Here is a 19,785-nt window from a genome sequence, read left to right on the forward strand (position 1 = left end):
GAGCCGAAGGCAGACGCTTAACGACTGAGCCACCCAGGCACCCCTGTGGTATCTTTTCTTGAGGTTAGGAGTGTTACCCCAGTTTTACAGATGAGGAAACTGAGCTCAAGTGATTTTCCTAAGATCTACCCAGCTGTTAACGCAGAACTAACCTTGGAACCTGGACCTGCCTCATGCTGAAGTGTGTGATGTTTGATTGATCCCGTATAGTTCATTCCGGATGGATAGATGCTTGAGAGGGTTTCTGGGTCATCCCAGCACCTGGGCAGGCATGAGTGGAGTCCATGTTATTGTTTGAGGAGCCTGTCGCAGCTCTAAGAGTAAATGCACAAAAAGAACAAAGACTAACTATGCAGTTGCAATTGGCAGGTTGTTTTTCACTGATGATGCTGATGCCGCCGTTTGCTGGGTCCCCCATACTTACACGTTGTGGTTGTGGGTAAATGGTGTAGGACAGGAAGGCGCAGTCGCTGAGACTATTTCTTACATTAGATGACAGGCCCTGATGATGGTTTTGCTCTCTCTCTCTCTCTCTCTCTGGCTTGGCCATTCTGGTTACTGTTCACTCCTTATGTGTCTTCACAGTTGCCAGTCAAGTTTTTGACCTTAAAGTTGTGGACATCAGTGCGACGAACATGACCCTGAGCTGGAAAATCAACGATAATGAGTCGTCCTCTGTCTATACCTATGAGATCCAGGTTGCTGGGCCAACTGATTCCTTCACCCTCAGGACCAATGAGACGGGGGTCATCATCACTTCTCTCAACTCCAGTACCTTGTACAACATCACAGTGCGCCCTTTCCTTGGCAACGGTTCCGAGGGCATGTTGGGTTCTCTCCAAGTGTATACCCGTGAGTTCACTCATTGCTTTGCTAAACTGTCTCACCTGCCTGCTATGTGCTAGGCCCAGATACGAGACAGAGCTCTGTTCCTGCCCTCAAGGAAAGCACGGCTCAGTGTGTGAGCCCACAGGGATTCGGGATGTGTGCTCTAGTAATGGCGATCATTGACTGACCCTCCCCCCCACATGCTGAGCATTGTGCAACGTGCTTTCCTTGCACTGTCTCAGGTGATGGTCACAAATCTGTGACATGGTTGGCGTTAGCCTTATTTTATGGACGAGGAAGCCACGGCTGAGAGAGATGCTGTAGGCAGGTGTCACACCTGGTAAGTGGCAGAGGTAGGATTAGACAGTTGGGCTCTCTTGATTCCAACCTGGGCTTGACATGATCATTCTAGTCTGGTGGAGGCAAATTGATGCACGGAGACAAAAAGAACCTGGCTATTCATGTCCCTTTGTCTTTTGGATACTGACATTATAATGAAGCAGGGCACAGATATATCTCATCCTTTCTTTGCTTAACTGTGCCTTAAAGATAAGATGATAGGCAGCAAATAAAAAGTTTTCTGTTCCAAAGAAGGTCCAGTAATTAAAATAAAACAATAATGGTATACCAGCAGTATAGGGTATAATAGTATCAGTATTGTACCATGTCAGGAGCTTTATGATCCCTGCTTTATAGATCAGAACGCTGCAGCCCAGTGCAGCGGAGTGATTAGCCCAAGGCCACAGAATTAGCTAGCAAGGGCAGAGCAGAAACTTGTGCCTGGCTCTGGACCCAGGGCCCATTTCACAGAACGCTTTACTTGGGTGTCTGTTGCTTCCTAGGAAGCACATCTTAGGCGTTTTGTTTGTTTTTAACGGCGCAAGTGAGGTGGGGGGAGAGCCATAGGGAGGGGCAGAGAGAGAATATTAAGCAGGCTTTATGCCCAACATGGAGCCTGACCAGGGCTTGATCTTAGGACCCTGAGATCATGACCTGAGCCAAAAGCAAGAGTCGGAGCTTAACTGACTGAGCCACCCACGCTCCCCCACACCTTAGGCATTTTTACAGATGTCTTCTGGACTGGCTCTTTGGGGTAAATGGAATTTGCTTTCACTTCTCCATCTTTCACATTTTTTACTGTTTAATCCCTTTATTAGTTAGGGTTAGGTTTGGCTGTGAGTAACAAAAAACTCCCCGAGTTTGCATGGCTTAAACAAAACAGGAGTCTTATTTTTTTGGTCATCATGAAAGAAGCACAGTGCCGGGCAGGATGGGATGGTAGACTGTTAGCCAAGGCTCCATCACAGGAAACAGAAGCTATGAGCTTTTTTAAGCCAAAAGGAATTTAATCTTGGGAACTGAGGGTTTGTAGAATTATTGGGACGGTTGGTGCATTAGTTTGCTAGGGCTGCCATAATACCACAGACCGGGGAGCTTCAACAACAGAAATTTATTTTTCACGGTTCTTGAGGCAAGAAGTCTGAGCTCAAAGTGATGCATGGGGGTTTCCTCAGAGGCTGCTCTCCTTGGCTTTAGATGGCTGCCTTCTCCCTGTGTCTTCACATGGTTGTCCTTTGGTCTGCACATGTCTGTGTCCTTATCTCCTCGGCTTATAAGGACCCCAGTCATACTGGATTAGGGACCACACTAATGACGTCATTTTACTTTAATCACCTGTTTAAAGACCCTATCTCCAAATGTACCTCACATTCTGAGGGCACTGAGGGTTAGGACTTCAACATATGAATTTTGAGGGGAAACAATTCAGGTCATAACAGCTGAAGAGCAGGCTTTACGCTGGGACCAGCAGTGACTCCTACCCTAAGGGTGCAGCTTTGTCACAGCAGCTCCAGGAATGTATGTTCTGAGCTGTAGTCTGGGATCAGCAGCCACAGTGTTGGTTCTAGAGCTAAGCAGCCTGAGCTCTAGCCATTGCATCTACCCTCCAGCTACAAGGGGGACAAGGGGCAGAAGATACTGCTCCACGCTTTCATGATACTTCGAAGAAGTCAGACAGTACTCCTGCTCACACCCCATTGGCCAGAACTTAGTCACATGGCTCTTCTAGCAGCAAGGGAGGCTGGGAAATGTAGTCCTTATTTCCGATGACAATGTACACCCCTAAAAATCTGGGGCTGTATGACTAAGGAAAAAGCAGGGTAGGAAATTGGTTTTAGCAGTCAACAGCAGCCTCTGCTTCATGTCCCTAAACAGAGGTTCATTCATTTCTGGTGAATGACTTCGTACAACCAAAAAGCATGCTTGTTCTTATAGCTAAGTGTTTTCTCAATGGTCAGAAATACCAGTTTCTGAGGGGCTTGTGTTGTAGATGATAATACAAAGAAGAGAAAAAGACAGGTCAGGTGTCCCAAGTGTGCATTTAATCTCAGTGTAAATATTTTTGTGAAGTTCAGTCGCCCTTGTCTTCTGGAGAAATAGGTTCTTAATCTAGTTGTTTACTTTCTTCCCTCAGCCCCTGGTCCAGTTTCTGACTTTCGAGTGACGAATGTCAGCACGAGGGCAATTGGCTTAGCTTGGTGGAGCAATGACTCAGATTTCTTTAAGATACTTACCACAGAGAATGGAACTGGAAAATCTCAGGTGAACACAACCACCGACCAAAGTATTGTCATTGGTGACTTATCCCCTGGAACCATGTATCATTTTGAAATACGTCCACAAGGACCAAATGGGACTGAAGGGGAGCCCCAGAGAGTTTGCAGTAGCACCGGTAAGCAAATAGGCTGTGTTTTCTGTGAAACAGTTTCTTAAAGGAAATCAGTGTAATTTATAATGTCAGATCTTCCAAATATTGCTTTTCTTTTTATCTAAGAAAAATCTTTAAAAAATTTATAATGATAGTAATGCGTATTCATTGTATAAAATACACAGACAAGCAAAAAGAAGAAAATCACAAAGTAAACTGTCAACCAGAAGTAATCACTGATAATTTTTGGTGTGTTTTTGGTGTATGAAATAATCATTGATAACATTTATGATTTTACAATTTTAAGATATATATATGTATATATATATGTATATATATATATGTATATATATATGTATATATATATGTATATATATATATATACATATATATATATAGGTACATGTATAAATGTATATATACACATATTTCTTTTCTTTTACAAACATCGAAGTCATCCTATTCATGTGGTTTTAGAATCTGCTTTTTTCCACTTAGCAGCTTAATATGGATATTTTTCCCTTTCAGTATAAATATTTCTACAGGAAAATTTTATTTTTTAAATTAATTAGTTATTTTTATTTATTTTATTTTATCTCTCTCTCTCTCTCTCTCTCTTTTTATTAACACATAATTTATTATTTGTTTCAGGGGTACAGGTCTGTGATTCATCAGTCTTACACAACACACAGTGCTCACCATAGCACATACTCTCCCAATGTCCATCACCCAGCCACCCCATCCCTCCCACCCCACTTCCCTCCAGCAACCCTCAGTTTGTTTCCTGAGAGTAAGAGTCTCTTATACTTTGTCTCTCTCTGGTTTCGTCCTGTTTCATTTTTTCCTCTCTTCCTCCATGATCCTCTGCCTTGTTTCTCAAATTCCACATATCAGTGAGATCATATGATAATTGTCTTTCTCTGATTGACTTATTTCACTTAGCATAATACCCTCTAGTTCCATCCATGTCCTTGCAAATAGCAAGATTTCATTTTTTGATGGCTGCATAATATTCCATTATATATATGTACCATGTCTTCTTTATCCATTCATCTGTTGATGGACATCTAGGCTCTTTCCATAGTTTGGCTATTGTGGACATTGCTGCTGTAAACATTGGGGTGCAGGTTCCCCTTCAAAGATACACTACATTTGTATCTTTGGGGTAAATACCCAGTAGTGCCGTTGCTGGGTCATAGGGTAGCTCTACTTTCAACTTTTTGAGGAACCTCCATACAGTTTTCCAGAGTGGCTGCACCAGCTTGCATTCCCACCAACAGTGTAAGAGGGTTCCCCTTTCTCCACATCCTCTCCAACATCTGTCGTTTCCTGACTTGTTAATTTTAGCCATTCTGACTGGTGAGAGGTAGTATCTCGTGGTTTTGATTTGTATTTCCCTGATGCCAAGTGATGTTGAGACCTTTTTCATGTGTCTGTTGGCCATTTGGATGTCTTCTTTGCAGAAATGTCTGTTCTTGTCTCTGCCCATTTCTTGATTGGATTATTTGTTCTTTGGGTGTTGAGTTTGATAAGTTCTTTATAGATTTTGGATACTAGCCCTTTATCTGATATGTCATTTGCAAATATCTTCTCCCATTCTGTCGGTTGTCTTTTGGTTTTGTTGATTGTTTCCTTTGCTGTGCAAAAGCTTTTTATCTTGATGAAGTCCCAATAGTTCATTTTTGCCTTTGTTTCCTTTGCCTTTGGAGACGTGTCTAGCAAAAAGTTGCTGCGGCCGAGGTCAAAGTGTTCTCCTCAAGGATTTTGATGGATTCTCATCTCACATTTAGGTCTTTTATCCATTTTGAGTCTATTTTTGTGTATGGTGTAAGGAAGTGGTTCAGTTTGCATGTGGCTTTCCAGTTTGCCCAACACCATTTGTTGAAGAAACTGTCTTTCCATTGGATATTCTTTCCTGCTTTGTTGAAGATTAGTTGACCATAGAGTTGAGGGTCCATTTCTGGGTTCTCTATTCTTTTTTTGTTTTTGTTTTTTTTTAAATATTTTCCTTATTTATTTGACAGAGAGAGAGGCAGTGAGAGAGAGAACTCAAGAGGGGGAGTGAGAGAGGGAGAAGCAGGCTTCCCGCTGAGTGGGGAGCCCGATGCAGGGCTCAATCCCAGAACGCTGAGATCATGACCTGAGCCGAGGCAGCCACGTAATGACTGAGCCACCCAGGTGCCCCATCTGGGTTCTCTAGTCTGTTGCATTGTTCTATGTGTCTGTTTTTGTGCCAGTACCATGCTGTCTTAATGATCACAGCTTTGTAATGGAGCTTGAAGTCTGGGATTGTGATGCCACCAGCTTTGATTTTTCTTTTTCAACATTCCAGTCCTGTGAAAAAAGTTTATGGTATTTTGATAGGGATTGCATTGGATGTGTAGATTGCTCTAGATAGCATAGATATTTTAACTATATATGTTCTTCCAATCCATGAGCATGGAACGTTTTTCCATTTCTTTGTGCCTTTCTCAGTTTCTTTCATGAGTACTCTATAGTTTTCTGAGTACCTATCTTTTCCCTCTTTGGTTAGACTTATTCCTAGGTATCTTATGGTTTTGGGTGCAATTGTAAATGGCATCGATTCATTAATTTCTCTTTCTTCTGTCTTGTTGTTGGTGTATAGAAATGCAACTGATTTCTGTGCATTGATTTTATATCCTGCCACTTACTGAATTCCTGTATGAGTTCTAGCAATTTTGGGGTGGAGTCTTTTGGTTTTTCCACATAAAGTATCATATCATCTGCAAAGAGTGAGAGTTTGACTTCTTCCTTGCCGATTTGGATGCCTTTTTTCTTTTTGTTGTCTTATTGCTGAGGCTAGGACTTCTAGTACTATGTTAAATAGCAGTGGTGATAGTGGACATCCCTGCTGTGTTCCTGACCTTAGGGGAAAAGCTCACAGTTTTTCCCCATTGAGAGTGATATTTGCTGTGGGTTTTTCATAGATGGCTTTATCCCTATACTATGAAGAGCTTTAATCAGGGAAGAATGCTGAATTTGTCAAATGCTTTTTCTGCATCTATTGAGAGTATCATATGGTTCTTGTTCTTTCTTTTATTAATGTGATGTATCACATTGATTGATTTGCAGATGTTGAACCAACCTTGTAGCCCAGGAATAAATCCCACTTGGTTGTGGTGAATAATCCTTTTACTGTACTGTTGGATGCTATTGGCTGGTATTTTGGTGAGAATTTTTGCATCCATGTTCATCAGGGATATTGGTCTGTAATTCTCCTTTTTGGAGGGGTTTTTGTCTAGTTTTGGGATCAAGGTATTGCTGTCCTTGAGTTTGGAAGTTTTCCTTCCATTTCTATTTTTTTGGAACGGTTTCAGAAGAAGAGGTAGTAATTCTTCTTTAAATGTTTGGTAGAATTCCCCTGGGAAGCCATCTGGCCCTGGGCTGTTGTTTTTTGGGAAATTTTTGATTACTGCTTCAATTTCCTTGCTGGTTATGGGTCTGTTCAGATTTTCTATTTCTTCCTGGTTAGTTTTGGTAGTTTATACGTCTCTAAGAATGCATCCATTTCTTCCAGATTGTCTAATTTGTTGGCATATAGTTGCTCATAATATGTTCTTATAATTGTTTGTATTTCTTTGGTGTTGATTGTGAACTCTCCCCTTTCATTCATGATTTTATTTATTTGGGTCCTTTCTCTTTTCTTTTTGATAAGTCTGGCCAGGGGTTTATCAATCTTATTAATTCTTTCAGAGAACCAGCTCCTAGTTTCATTGGTCTGTTCTACTGTTCTTTTGGTTTCTATTTCATTGATTTCTGCTCTGATCTTTATTATTTCTCTTCTCCTGCTGGGTTTAGGCTTTATTTGCTGTTCTTTCTCCAGCTTCTTTAGGTGTAGGGCTGGGTTCTGTATTTGAGAGCTTTCCTGTTTCTTGAGAAAGGCTTGTAGTGTTATATACTTTCCTCTTAGGACCACCTTTGCTGAATCCCAAAAGTTTTGAACAATTGTGTTTTCATTTTCATTTGTTTCCATGAATTTTTTAACTTCTTCTTTAATTTCCTAGTTGACCCATTCATTCTTTAGTAGGATGCTATTTAGCCTCATGTATTTGATCTATTTCCAGCTTTCCTCTTGTGATTGAGTTCAAGTTTCAAAGCATTGCGGTCTGAAAATATACAGGGAATGACCCCAATCTTTTGGTACTGGTTGAGACCTGATTTGTGACCCAGAATATGATCTATTCTGGAGAATGTTCCATGCGCACTAGAAGAATGTGTATTCTGCTGCTTTGGGATAGAATGTCTGAATATATCTGTGAAGTCCATCTGGTCCAGTGTCTATAGGATAATTTTAATACCTGCCTGGCATTCCATTGTCTAAATCAAGGGTCAGCAGATAGTAATGGCCTATGTGCCAAATCTGGCCCACTGCCTGTTTTTTTTTTAAATAAATTTTTATTGGAACACAGCCATGCTTATATATTTACATATTGGCTATGACTTCTGTTGTGCTAGAAATGAGTAGTTGCAACAGAAAATATATGGCCCATAAAGCTTAAAATATTTATTCTGTGGCCCTTAAAGAAAAACTTGGTTGACCCCTGGGATAGATCATTGTTATTTAAAGTGTGATCCAGGGATCCCTGAGAGTCCCCTAGGTTCTTTCAAGGGGCTGACAAGGTATTATTATTATCATAATGCTGCTAAAATGGTATTTGTCTTTTCACCTTTATTCTCTCATGATGAGTGTACAATGGAGTTTTCCAGTTGCTATATGACAAGGGAGGACATCATCATTCTGATGGCTAATGGAATGTATGCTTGTATAGTCTTATGTTTTAAAAATATCCTCATTTTTTATTTCTAATACAGTAAATATAAATATAGCCTACATAAATAAAAATTCTCTTTTAAGAAGGTAAAGGGATCCTGAGATTCAAAAGTTTAAGAACCACCAATCTGGATGTATTGTAAATTACTTAAGTACTCCTCTTTTGTTGGACAAGTAGATTATTTATAATCTTTCATAAACATTGTTCTTTAAGGTTAAATGATATTGATGAAAATATCTCATGAAAACAACTTAATGTGCATTACTGTTGTTTTTAAAATTTGAAATATATTTTTTGGGAAGGTTTGGAAACCATACACTGTTCTTTGATCTTTGACTGTAGGAGAATTGAAATCTTTTATGCAGAAGGGAAGAATAAAGAAATGAGATGAATTCCCTTAGCCACACATGAAATCAGTTGGGCTTTTGAGACTTTCCTTGTGTAGGTTTCTTCAACTCTGTTGGTTGGGTTAAGACATTGCTAGTTCCTTGGAAGATCTGCTTCCAAAATGAGGAACTGCTACTGTGCATTCCTCAGATGAAATGTAGTAATTCCTTTTCAAGTCTGACTTTTAGATTAGACTGTTGAGATGGGGTCTTAAAGTCAACATATATTTCTTTTCTCCTTTTGAGAATGTTGCTAATGATGAGGATCACCGTGCTGGGGGACCCTTGATATTGCGTGACTTGCCAATAACCAGAACTGAATGTAATAACAGTTTAACATACTGGGGGTCTACAGAGTGCTGGACTCTAATCCTTTTCTTTTTCTTTTTTTTTAAAGATTTTATTTTTATTTATTCGACAGAGATAGAGACAGCCAGCGAGAGAGGGAACACAAGCAGGGGGAGTGGGAGAGGAAGAAGCAGGCTCATAGAGGAGGAGCCTGATGTGGGGCTCGATCCCATAACGCTGGGATCACGCCCTGAGCCGAAGGCAGACGCTTAACCGCTGTGCCACCCAGGTGCCCCATAATCCTTTATTTTTAGCCTCTCACCTTTTATTTATTTTATCACAACTTCGTGAGGTGTAGGCACTGTTAACCTCTCTATCTTCCAAAGAAGGGAATGGGAGTTCTGTGAGCTTAATAACTGGCCCAGAGTGACAAGGTAGTGAGCTGGCCTAGGTCTGGCTTTGAAGAATGCGGTCTTGACGGGAGCGTGGACTGACACTTTGCTATGGTGCAGCTGCAAAGCAATTCAGGACTATTCGTTGAGGAGAAGGCATCTCTTGTACTGTAGCTTGTAATTGAGTCTCATTGAATGGAAATCAAGAAGAGTTGTAATAAGGCACTGGTCTCTTAGGGGATTGCCAATCTATTATGGAACAACTTATGTTATTATTAAAATTGGTATCACAGCATTAAAGACAGTTTTGAAAAAGGGAAACAAATACCATATGACCCAGCAATTCCAATCATTCATATGTGTGTGTATGTGTGTGTATATGTATGTGTGTGTGTGTATATATATATATATATATATATATATATATAAATGTTTCATTAAGTAGCCAGATCACACACACACACACACACACACACATATATATATATATATATATATATATATATATATATATATATATGCAGAGAAACAGCCAGTGCAAAGGCCCTGAGGCTGGAGTGTGTGTGTGTATATATATATAGGACTGGAACAGTTATCTGTACACCGGTGTAGATAGAAGAATCATTCACAATAGCTAAGAGGTGGAAGCAACCAAGTGTCTGTGAACAGAGCAGTGGATAGACAAAATTTGGTATATCCACACAAAAGAATTCAGCCATGAAAAGGAGTGAAATTCTGGTACCTGCTACAATGTGGACGAACCTTCAAAACATTATGCTACATGAAAGAAGCCAGACACAGAAGGACAAATATTGTATGATTCCATTTACAAGAGGTTCTTGGAAGAGGCAAGGTCACAGAGACAGAGTAGAATAGAGGTTACCAGGAGGGAGGAGTTGCTGTTAAATGGGAAGAGGGTGTACGTTGGCCGTGATGGAATGTTTTGGGTATAGATGGTGGTGCTGGTTACACAACATTGTGAATGTGTTTAATGCCACTGAGTTGTACATTTACAAATGGTTAAAGTGATAAATATCATGTCATCAAAAGGAAGGGAATAGAGAATAGCTCCAGTCTTCTAACCCAGCTGCATTCTTTCCACATCTGTGTCCACAGTCATAGGTTTTGTTTACATCATTGTAATTATTATACGAATCATTGTATTTTGTATTTGAGCTTCTTTTTATTTATGGTCTTCATGTTTTTAGCGGCTGCAGAATGTTTCATTAAGTAGCCAGATCACAGTTTACAAAGCCCTTCTCTTTTTATGGAATATTTAGATTATTTGTATGTTCTTTTACCTTTATAGATAATGGCTTTCTTTTATGGTCTCTGTGGAATCCCTTTGACATCAGGAATTTGGTGGTAGGGAGAGAATCCTCTCAAATCCACCTCCCTTTAAGGAGAACACACTTAAAAAAAAATAAATTTTGGAAGCGAGTACATGCATGTAAAAAATAATAAAAAAACCCACGAAATGTTTTGCAATGCAAGTATTTCCCTCTTTTGTCCCCTTACCCACTCGGTTCCTCTCATTAGAGGTGATCTTGGTTCCCAGGTGAAGAGAGAAGTGTTTTGAAAGCAAGGGCAGAAAAGATGCCCGGCTTATGTCATTTCTGGGCCTTGATCTATGCATTCATATTACATCTTGTTCGGTGTGTAGAGGTGAGGTGGATGGAGCAGGGTACCCAGAGTACTCCTGAGAGAGAGTTCTCTTCTGAGCCCAGCTCTGAGGGTGGACTCTGTGTGTGTGTGTGTGTGTGTGTGTGTGTGTGTGTGTGTGTTCCCTTTACCCTGGCCTCTGATATTCCCAACCTAGCGAATGTCAACTCTCCATCTCAGCTGTTCTCTTCCGTATGCCTGACTATGTTACAGGAAGATGTTTTCCTTTGGGGAAGTGATTAAAAAATAAAAACCTATTTATCAAGATATAAGATACATACTGAAAAACACACACACCCTAAGTGCGTGGTCTGATGAGTTTTCACAAGCTGAACCCATCGGGTCATCAGCATTCAGATTAGGAATCTGAATGTGATTTCCACTGCAGAAGACCCCCGAAGGGGGTATTTTTAGGGCAAAAGCAAAAGACCAGAGAACTGACAGGATGAATTGGTGCATTCGTCTGTGTTATGCAAGAACCAAAATCCCTGAAAGAAATGAGTGTGTGTGTTTCTCACTTGTTTTGGAGTTTACCTTTTGTGAACTCATTTGAGACTTTGATGGCAAAAGAGCAGTTCTCTTGACACTTCGAAATCAAGCTGGGCATTATGATAGTCCTTGAAAGACTCCCCTTTCTCTTCCTTTCTTCCACCCAGACCCCAGTGCAGTCTTTGACATCCGCGTGCTCCAAGTCACCGCAACTGAAATGGAGTTGGAGTGGCAGAATACGGACAGTTCTTCTGACTATACCTACACCCTGGACGTACAGTCCAAGTATGGCTCTAACAAGACAAACAGTTCTCACGAAGCCATCACTCTCAAGGACTTGGTTCCAGGCACCTTGTATAACATCACCATCTTTCCAGAAGTGAACCACGTCGTGGGGGAGTCCAACTTCACCGCACAGTACACGCGTAAGTCTCTGAGGATGCCCGGCCAAGGGCTGTTCTCTCTGGCTCTCTCCTGGAGGGTGGGAAGTAAGCGTTGGTTTAACAATGGGGAGAGGGACCATTGTGTTTCTGGGCTCCAGGGAGAGAAGGAAGCTGCTTAAGTGGAAAACATCGGAAAACAGCCAAGGTTCTGCTGTTCTCAGCGTTGGTGCTGAGCCGTGTGAACCTGGAGTTGTCTTTAGAAGCAGCAAGTGATGTGATAAGCCTGGACAACAGAACTGTTCCATTCATTCCTTGGGGATACAGACTAGAGGAGGGTCACGTTGTCATGTTGGCATTAGAAGACACTGCTCACGCGAGGAGCTTTGCACGCAGCAATAAGGGAAGCGTCTTGCGAATGTTTGATCTAACTCTATGGTAGACATGGTAGTTTGTGTTATCATTTTAGTACATTTTTCTCTTTTGTTAACCAGATTTCCAAAACAGATAGGAAATTATATCTGGGAAATCTATTTCAGATAAGCTTAGAAGTATTAAAGAAGCCCTCAGTTTGTTTCTCAGAGTCCATAGTCTCTCATGCTTCATTCCCCCTTCTGATTAACCCCCCCTTTCTTTATCCCTTTCTTCTCCTCAACTGAGGGCTTCAGAGGGGAGGGGAGCGGAGGAATGGGATAGGCTGGTGATGGGTAGTAAGGAGGGCACGTATTGCATGGTGCACTGGGTGTTATACGCAACTAATGAATCATCGAACTTTACATAAAAATCCAGGGATGTACTGTATGGTGACTAACAATATAATAAAAAAATATTATTATAAAAAAAAGAAGTATTAAAGAAGAATTTTTTTTGAGATTTAATCTGTATAATTATTTTCTGAAGGTCTTTTTGGGAAGCCTTCTGTCGTTTGAGTCGGCAAATGTTAGCTTTATTTATTCTGTCCCCAAAGGGGCCATGTTGTTTTTAGAGGCAGTAAATAAAATAGCCCTGGAATTCAAGGCTAATCATACTTTTTTTTTTTTTTTAAATGAAGTGCCCAGCAGTGTATCCGACATTGAAATAAGTACCAACACCACAGCAGCATCCTTAACTTGGCAGAACTTAGATAGAGCTTCTGACACGTATACCTACCACCTTCTGATTGAGAAGGATGGAAATTCTAGCAAGGCAACACAACTCGTCACAGACATGGGCGTCACCAGTGCCACAGTCACTGAGTTAATACCTGGCTCGGTGTACACAGTGGAGATCTTCACCGAAGTGGGGAATGGCACCAAGTCCCTGGCACCTAGTTGGCAGTCATTCTGTACAGGTGAGTAGCCCCAGGTGACCCTTGGACTCTTTCCTGTGTGGTGCGGACCTTCCAGGTAGGTCCTCCACAGGCTTGATTAAGTTTCGTGTAGTATGCAGTACGCTGATCTCTTTGAGACATCCTCTTAACTTATGAGTGCTGTCTTGTTGTTCTTATCATTTATTCATTCGACAAGTATTTATCGAACAGTTACTATATACCAGGCACTGTTAAAAGGAAGTCCCTGCCTTCCTGGAACTTTTATTCTGGTGGGGAAGACAGATAATAAACAAGATAAATAAGTTATTAGATGACAATTACTGCTAGGGAGAGGGAAAAGAACAAGGAAGAGGGAGATGAGATGTTTATCTGGGGTGCCCTAGTGAAAAGGTAACTGTTCCGTGAAGACCTGAAGGAAGTGAAGGAGCCAGCCATATGGCTATCAGGGCATAGAGCATTATAGGCAGAGAAACAGCCAGTGCAAAGGTCCTGAGGCTGGAGTATGCCCGCTGTGTTGAAGGAAGAGCAGGAGGCCAGAATGGCAGGAGTAGGCCAGTGGGAGCAAGGGGACGACGGATAGGTAGATGGTGGGCCCAGCCCAAGAGGCAATGGGCCAGGAAATGGATGCCATCCAGGCTTGTAGTTCATAGTTTGGCTTCCCCCTGAAGAAGACTGAAACGATATTGTTAAAATGGATGCTCAGCCTTTTCACCTTTCTTGATCCTTATCTCTCAGTGCTCTAAAGAGAAGGGCAGCCCTGCGTTTAACTGAGGGAGCTTTCAGAGAGGGACCCAGGGAATGTTTCACAGATGTTTCTTCTAAGGACTTCAGCTCACAGATCTGGTTGGGGCGCCTTTGTACCTTGGCACCTGTGTACCACCTTATTCTCTACCCTCTTTGTACCTACATCTTCTCTTCCTTAGACCAAGCTACTCAGGTGTGTTCCGGCTGATTTGGAGGTGGAGGGTTCCCATTGGATCAGCCTCCCTGGTAGTATAGGAGCTGGGCCCTTGAGGACCTCTGACCTCTCACGTGGAGCAGCTGAGGAAATCCTGGCAGCTCTGAGTCACCTCTGCTAACTCGGGCTCCATCCACCTGGTCTAGACACTGATCTTTGGGGTTTGGGTAGCTTCCGTTGCTGATATTTATAATTGTTGCAGCCTATAGCAGGAGAAAAAGACATATGAGCACTTATGACTGGGGGTGGCTGGAAGAGGGGCTGTGGGGATAGGTGTGCATTGAGCAGATTACTTTTCCAGGCCTCACGTGGAGAATGCGGGAGCCGCGCAAAGTGATTTGTTAGTGATTTCCTGCTGTAAAATACTGCAGCATTGAAACAGTGATAATACTCTCCTCCAGTGAAATTAGCACACAACCCCAAGATCATGACCTGAGCCAAGATCAAGAGTCGGAAGCATAACCGACTGACCAGCCTGGCGCCCCTGACACCCCATCTTAAAGATGAAGAAACTGGTCCCATTTACCATTGATTATTCAGCATGTTATGTGTCTACAGAATACCACGGACTTGGACTTAGAAAACCTGGGGTCCAGTTTCGGCTTTGTTGCTTACCAGCCGTGTCATCTTTAACAACTTAATGTAACCTCTCGAAGCCTCCGCTGGTTCATCGGCAAAGTGGGACAGCATTAGTCCTACCTCTTCCAGGTAGTCAGGAGGGCCCCAAGATGAGATGACGCGGGTGAGGAAGTCGCTGCCACCGTGCTGTTGTGCCACAGCTAGCTGTCACGGAGCCCTGTTCTCTTCTGGCATGGTGACCGATGGCCACTGTTTCATATAATCCCCGTACAGTCCTGCAGTTGAGGCTCGGTTGGGTGACTGAGCCAAGGTCACACAGTTCAGTAATGCCCGCTTCAAGGTCAGCCCCTGCCTCTTTTACCGTCCCGCCTGGCTCTGTCCTCATGACAGATGAGCCAGGACTCTGCTGCTCGCGGAGGGCCAGTGTTGGCAAAGGCACAAGTCCCAGACTCTCATATGTGCTGGGCTTGCTTTGCAGATCCCGCACCAGTAACCTCTTTCCACTGCGAAGTGGTCCCCAAAGAGCCAACCTTGATTCTCAAGTGGGCCCGCCCTCCCGGTACCAACGTGGGCTTCCGGCTGGAGATCAGCAGAGGAGCCTGGAGAAATGTGACGGACCTGGGGAGCTGCACCTCAGAGAACGGCACTGAGTACAGGACGGAAGTCACATATTTGAATTATTCTACCTCCTACAACATCAGCATCACTGCCTCTTTCTGCAACAAGACGGCGTCTCCCGCCCAAAACACCTGCCTCACTGGCATCACAGGTGGGCTTTGTGGTGGTGGCGGCAGTTGGGGGGGCAGGTGGCACCGCGGTTACCCCTGGAGAACGCCTACCCAGTGGGTCTGCAAGTGTGGCCTAGAAATCTGTATATCTTTTTAAATTTCTGCTGAAATATTTGTTTTTGTTGGCATAGACTGTTAATTCTATAGAAATCTAGTCTTAAAAAGCAGAGAAAGAGGGACTAGTTTTTTATATTCCAAAGGTTTCCTTTGTTTTACAGAATAATTAATTGCCATGCTTTCTTTTAATAGTAAGTTCCCTTATTGCATTAAAAAAAAGCATTTTCATAGAAATATTCAAATATGCACAAAAGTAGAAGAAAGCATAAAGAAACCCACATACCCATCATCACCCAGTTGGACATTTGTCAGAGTTTGGCCAATCTTCTTTCATTTAGATCCTCTCCTCCCTGACTGGATTACCTTGAGACCAGTCCTGGTCATTCTATACTTTTATTTATAAATATTTCAAGAAATATCCCTCCAAGATAGAGGCTCCTCTCCCCTTTCTTTCGGACATAACCACATTGCTATTACCATCTCACAAAGTGAACAGTACTTTTATTCAGTATGATTACATATCCAGTCAAGATTCATATTTCCCTAGAATCCATATCGACAAGCTCTCCAGCTATTTTGAGGAACGGGGGTCCCTTCCTGTCCAGGGGATCCCACTAGTCAAACTTTTCACACTCATTGTTCTTATTTTTTATACTTGGAAGAACGTTGCTTTTATATCTTTGCTTCATTTTTATCTGTCTTTTCCTCGCCATGTCTTTGCCAACGTTGTCTTTGATCAACGTGGCGGGTTGATTTTGCTTTGTGCTTTTTGACCCCTGGATATGTTTCCTTTAGGGTCTCAGAATGTTTCTGGAAATTTTCCAAAGAACCTCTGGTTGTAATAGTAAGAGAAAAAGGGCTCTTACTACAGGAACACTGACTTGAAAAGTGGGTGAGGGGTTCTGCGGACAGAGCCTTGGATTTTTTTTTTTTTTTAAAGATTTTATTTATTTATGTGACAGAGAGACAGCCAGCGAGAGAGGGAACACAGCAGGGGGAGTGGGAGAGGAAGAAGCAGGCTCATAGAGGAGCCCGATGTGGGACTCGATCCCGGTACGCCGGGATCACGCCCTGAGCCGAAGGCAGACGCTTTAACGACTGCGCTACCCAGGCGCCCCAGAGCCTTGGATTTAGACAGGCAGACCTGGGTTTGATTCTAAGTTCTGCCTTTTACCAGCTTTGTGATCTCAGAAAAGCTACGTAACCTCTGTGAGCCTTGTTTCTCCTAGTTATAAAAAGGGGAAATAATACTGGCTTTCGGGACTGTTAGACAAATAGATAAGGTAATGTGTATGGAAGACCACTTGAGAGCGGCCATGTATGGCTGCTCAGATTGTGCACTACACAGTTCCAGGGGACACCATTCATATGGACTGCAGTGTGCATAGGGCTCCTTGGAGTTGTGCAGTACACAACTGTATCGGATGGCCTGGGTCACACTCCTTTGGGTTTCTTCAGCACTCTAGAACATACTAGAAATAATGAACCCTTTTTGTAGTTCTGTTTCATAATGTCATCTCTTCAGCTGCTGAGGAAGGTAAACCATGTCTGATTTGGTATTCCTGGGGCTACACGCAGTGCCTAGGGAAGAGAAGGAACTTGTCAGAAATGGTTGTTTCTGAAGCTGAGCAGTATGGTAGGTTTGGATAATGACTGCTTTTTTAGTCCAGTAATTCTCTTAATTTTTAATCTGTAGCTCTCCCTTTCCTCAGATGAATTTTTCTTTAAGATTTATTTATTTATTAGTGAGAGAGAGAGTGGGGTGGGGTAGGGAAAGAGGGGCAGACGGAAAGAATCTTCAAGCAGACTCTGGGCTGAGGATGGAGCTTGATGTGGGACTCAGTCTCACGACTCATGAGATCACGACCTGAACAGAAACCAAGAGTTGATCGCTCAACCATATGAGCTATGCAGGTGCCACCCCCTCCTCCCCCGCCCCCTGCAGATGAATTTTTATATACAAATTTAACACATCTTTTATTTACCGTAAAAGTGGAGCTGCATTTTCTCTGAGAGGTATGGGATGGGTAAATCTCGGACAACTGGAGTGATGGTCTTATAGCCATCCTTTGTTACTTGCTCGCTCTATGCCCGGGGTAAGGGACACTGGTGAGTAAGGCAGACAGGGTCCCTGGAGCATAGGATTCAGGCAAGCAGAGAGGTAAAGGATTTTCAGCCCTGCAGGTAGATGAGCTAGTGTGCTACTGACAGTCTAGTCCCCTCTGGGCAGCTAAAAGGCAAAGAGCCCAGGGGAATCCTGGAAGCCTGGGTTAGGAAGCCTGGTTAGGCGGTTGACAAATAGACATGGGGATAGTGCCCCCAATTGGTCACTGCTGTCAGTTGCTTGAGAGGTTGCCAAAGCCTGGTTCAAAGCTGTGCTGCCCAGTAGAAAATAATATGAGTCTCCCGCAGAATTTAACATTTCCTAGGAGACGCATTTAAAAAAAAAGTAAAAAGGGGGCACCTGGGTGGGTCAGTGGGTTAAGCATCTGCCTTCAGCTCAGGTCGTGATCCCAGGGTCCTATCAGACTCTCTGCTTAGCGGGGAGTCTGCTTCTCCCTTCCCTTTGCCCCCCCCCCCCCGTTGTGCGCACGCGCTCCTCTCTCTCTGCTCTCTCTCAAAGAAATAAAATCTTTAAAAAAATTAAAAAATAAAAAGGTAAAAAGGAAGAGCCAACATTGATTTAAATCACATTTTATTTAACTCAGTATATTAAAAATATCATTTCAATGTGTAATCTACATGAAGTCAATTATTGATGAGTTATTTTATGTTCTTTTCTCATGCTAAGTCTTTGACATCCAATCTGTGTCTTACATGTCTAGCTCCCCCGAATTTGGGCTGGTCATGTGTTACGAGCTCAACAGCTCTGTGGGGCTGGTGGCTGCCGTGCTGGGCAGAGCAAGTGTGGGAGCCCCGCTGTGGTGTTTTTGTTCCGTTTTCTCAGTCTCGGTGAATCTTGACTATAATAATGAAAACAAACTGTATGTGGGAGACAAATTTAGGTAGAGAGAGAGAGAGAGAGAGAGTGTGTGTAGCAGGATTAGCTTTAATTCAGCGTCTTCTTCCTTTTGTGTTAATTCGGAGGCTGACTTCAGGAGCTCAGCTCAGAAAGCGGGGGCAGGTCACATGAAGGTCGTGCATGGAATGTTCCTGTGTGGGCTTTTCTGGTTTCCGGGAAGAGGGTCAGTCAGGTTTCTCTAGGTGGCATTTTTAACCAACTCCATCAAAAGATGAGGACTTTAGCTTGAAGAATGCGGACCAGGAGCACAGCCAGGTCTCAGGAGAAAGTGCACTCTCTCTGTGTCAACTTTGCTTTCCTCCAGGTCTCTCTGTTCCATCATCGTCCTCAGCCACAGGGGCAGGTGGCTGCAGACGGCTCTCCCCTTAGAGTTCCAGCCACATGGACTCTGACTCTCTGTTGCTCTCCATCTACCCCCGTTCTCTGGGTCAGAAGGGGCTGGGGGAGGATAGGAAAGGCAGGCTGGCTTCAACCAGCAAGGCTGCTGGGAGGCACGCCGAAGGTGCCATTGGGAGCAGGGGATCTGCCACCTCTGCCCCCCACTTCTCTCCCCTGCTCCTGGCTCTGGATGTGCTCTTCATGAGCCCCCCACCCCGCTCCCCGAGCAAGGGCAGAGCTTGGGGGCCCTGTAGCAAACTTCTTAATCATTTTGTTCCCTCTTTGGTTTTAAATGGTGGGTGATCATGTTTTGTTTTGCTCTGTTTCAGACCCCCCTTCTCCAGATGGATCCCCAAATATTACGTCCATCAGTCACAATTCAGTAAAGGTTGAGTTCAGTGGTTTCGAAGCCAGCCACGGGCCCATCAAAGCCTATGCGCTCATTCTCACCACTGGGAACGGTAAGCAGGGGTCAGTTACGGGTTAAGCAGCCAGAGAGCCATGTCGTGACCGGGGGCCATTCCTGTGCCCACAGAGGCACACTGGAGACACAAATACATGACTGTTTTTACACTGTCGCCCACACGTTGGCACTCAGAAGGGGGTGGGTGAGCTATTTGCCTGACGATCTAGGGCAGGGTTGGCAGACTTTCTATAAAGGGCTGGGTGGCAAATGTTTTAAGCTTTGCAGGCTGTGCAGCCTGTCTCACAGCTGCCCGACTCTGGCGCTGTGCGGTGAGGGCAGCCGCAGAGGGTGCGTGAAGAATGA

General features: G+C 43.3%; 1 protein-coding gene across 1 annotated transcript in view; it reads left to right on the forward strand.

Moving 5' to 3' along the window:
- The window catches only part of PTPRJ (protein tyrosine phosphatase receptor type J), a 161,413-nt gene that overhangs the window by 117,454 nt on the left and 24,174 nt on the right, over positions 1 to 19,785 (forward strand). The window contains exons 6-11 of the mRNA XM_057317052.1: positions 586 to 852; positions 3,302 to 3,559; positions 11,713 to 11,970; positions 12,977 to 13,255; positions 15,250 to 15,540; positions 19,346 to 19,477. Of these exons, the coding sequence (XP_057173035.1) occupies positions 586 to 852; positions 3,302 to 3,559; positions 11,713 to 11,970; positions 12,977 to 13,255; positions 15,250 to 15,540; positions 19,346 to 19,477 (1,485 nt within the window). The remainder of the gene's footprint in view (positions 1 to 585; positions 853 to 3,301; positions 3,560 to 11,712; positions 11,971 to 12,976; positions 13,256 to 15,249; positions 15,541 to 19,345; positions 19,478 to 19,785) is intronic.

This window comes from Ursus arctos, unplaced genomic scaffold (genome assembly GCF_023065955.2).
Source record: "Ursus arctos isolate Adak ecotype North America unplaced genomic scaffold, UrsArc2.0 scaffold_23, whole genome shotgun sequence".
NCBI classification, from domain to species: Eukaryota; Metazoa; Chordata; class Mammalia; order Carnivora; family Ursidae; genus Ursus; species Ursus arctos.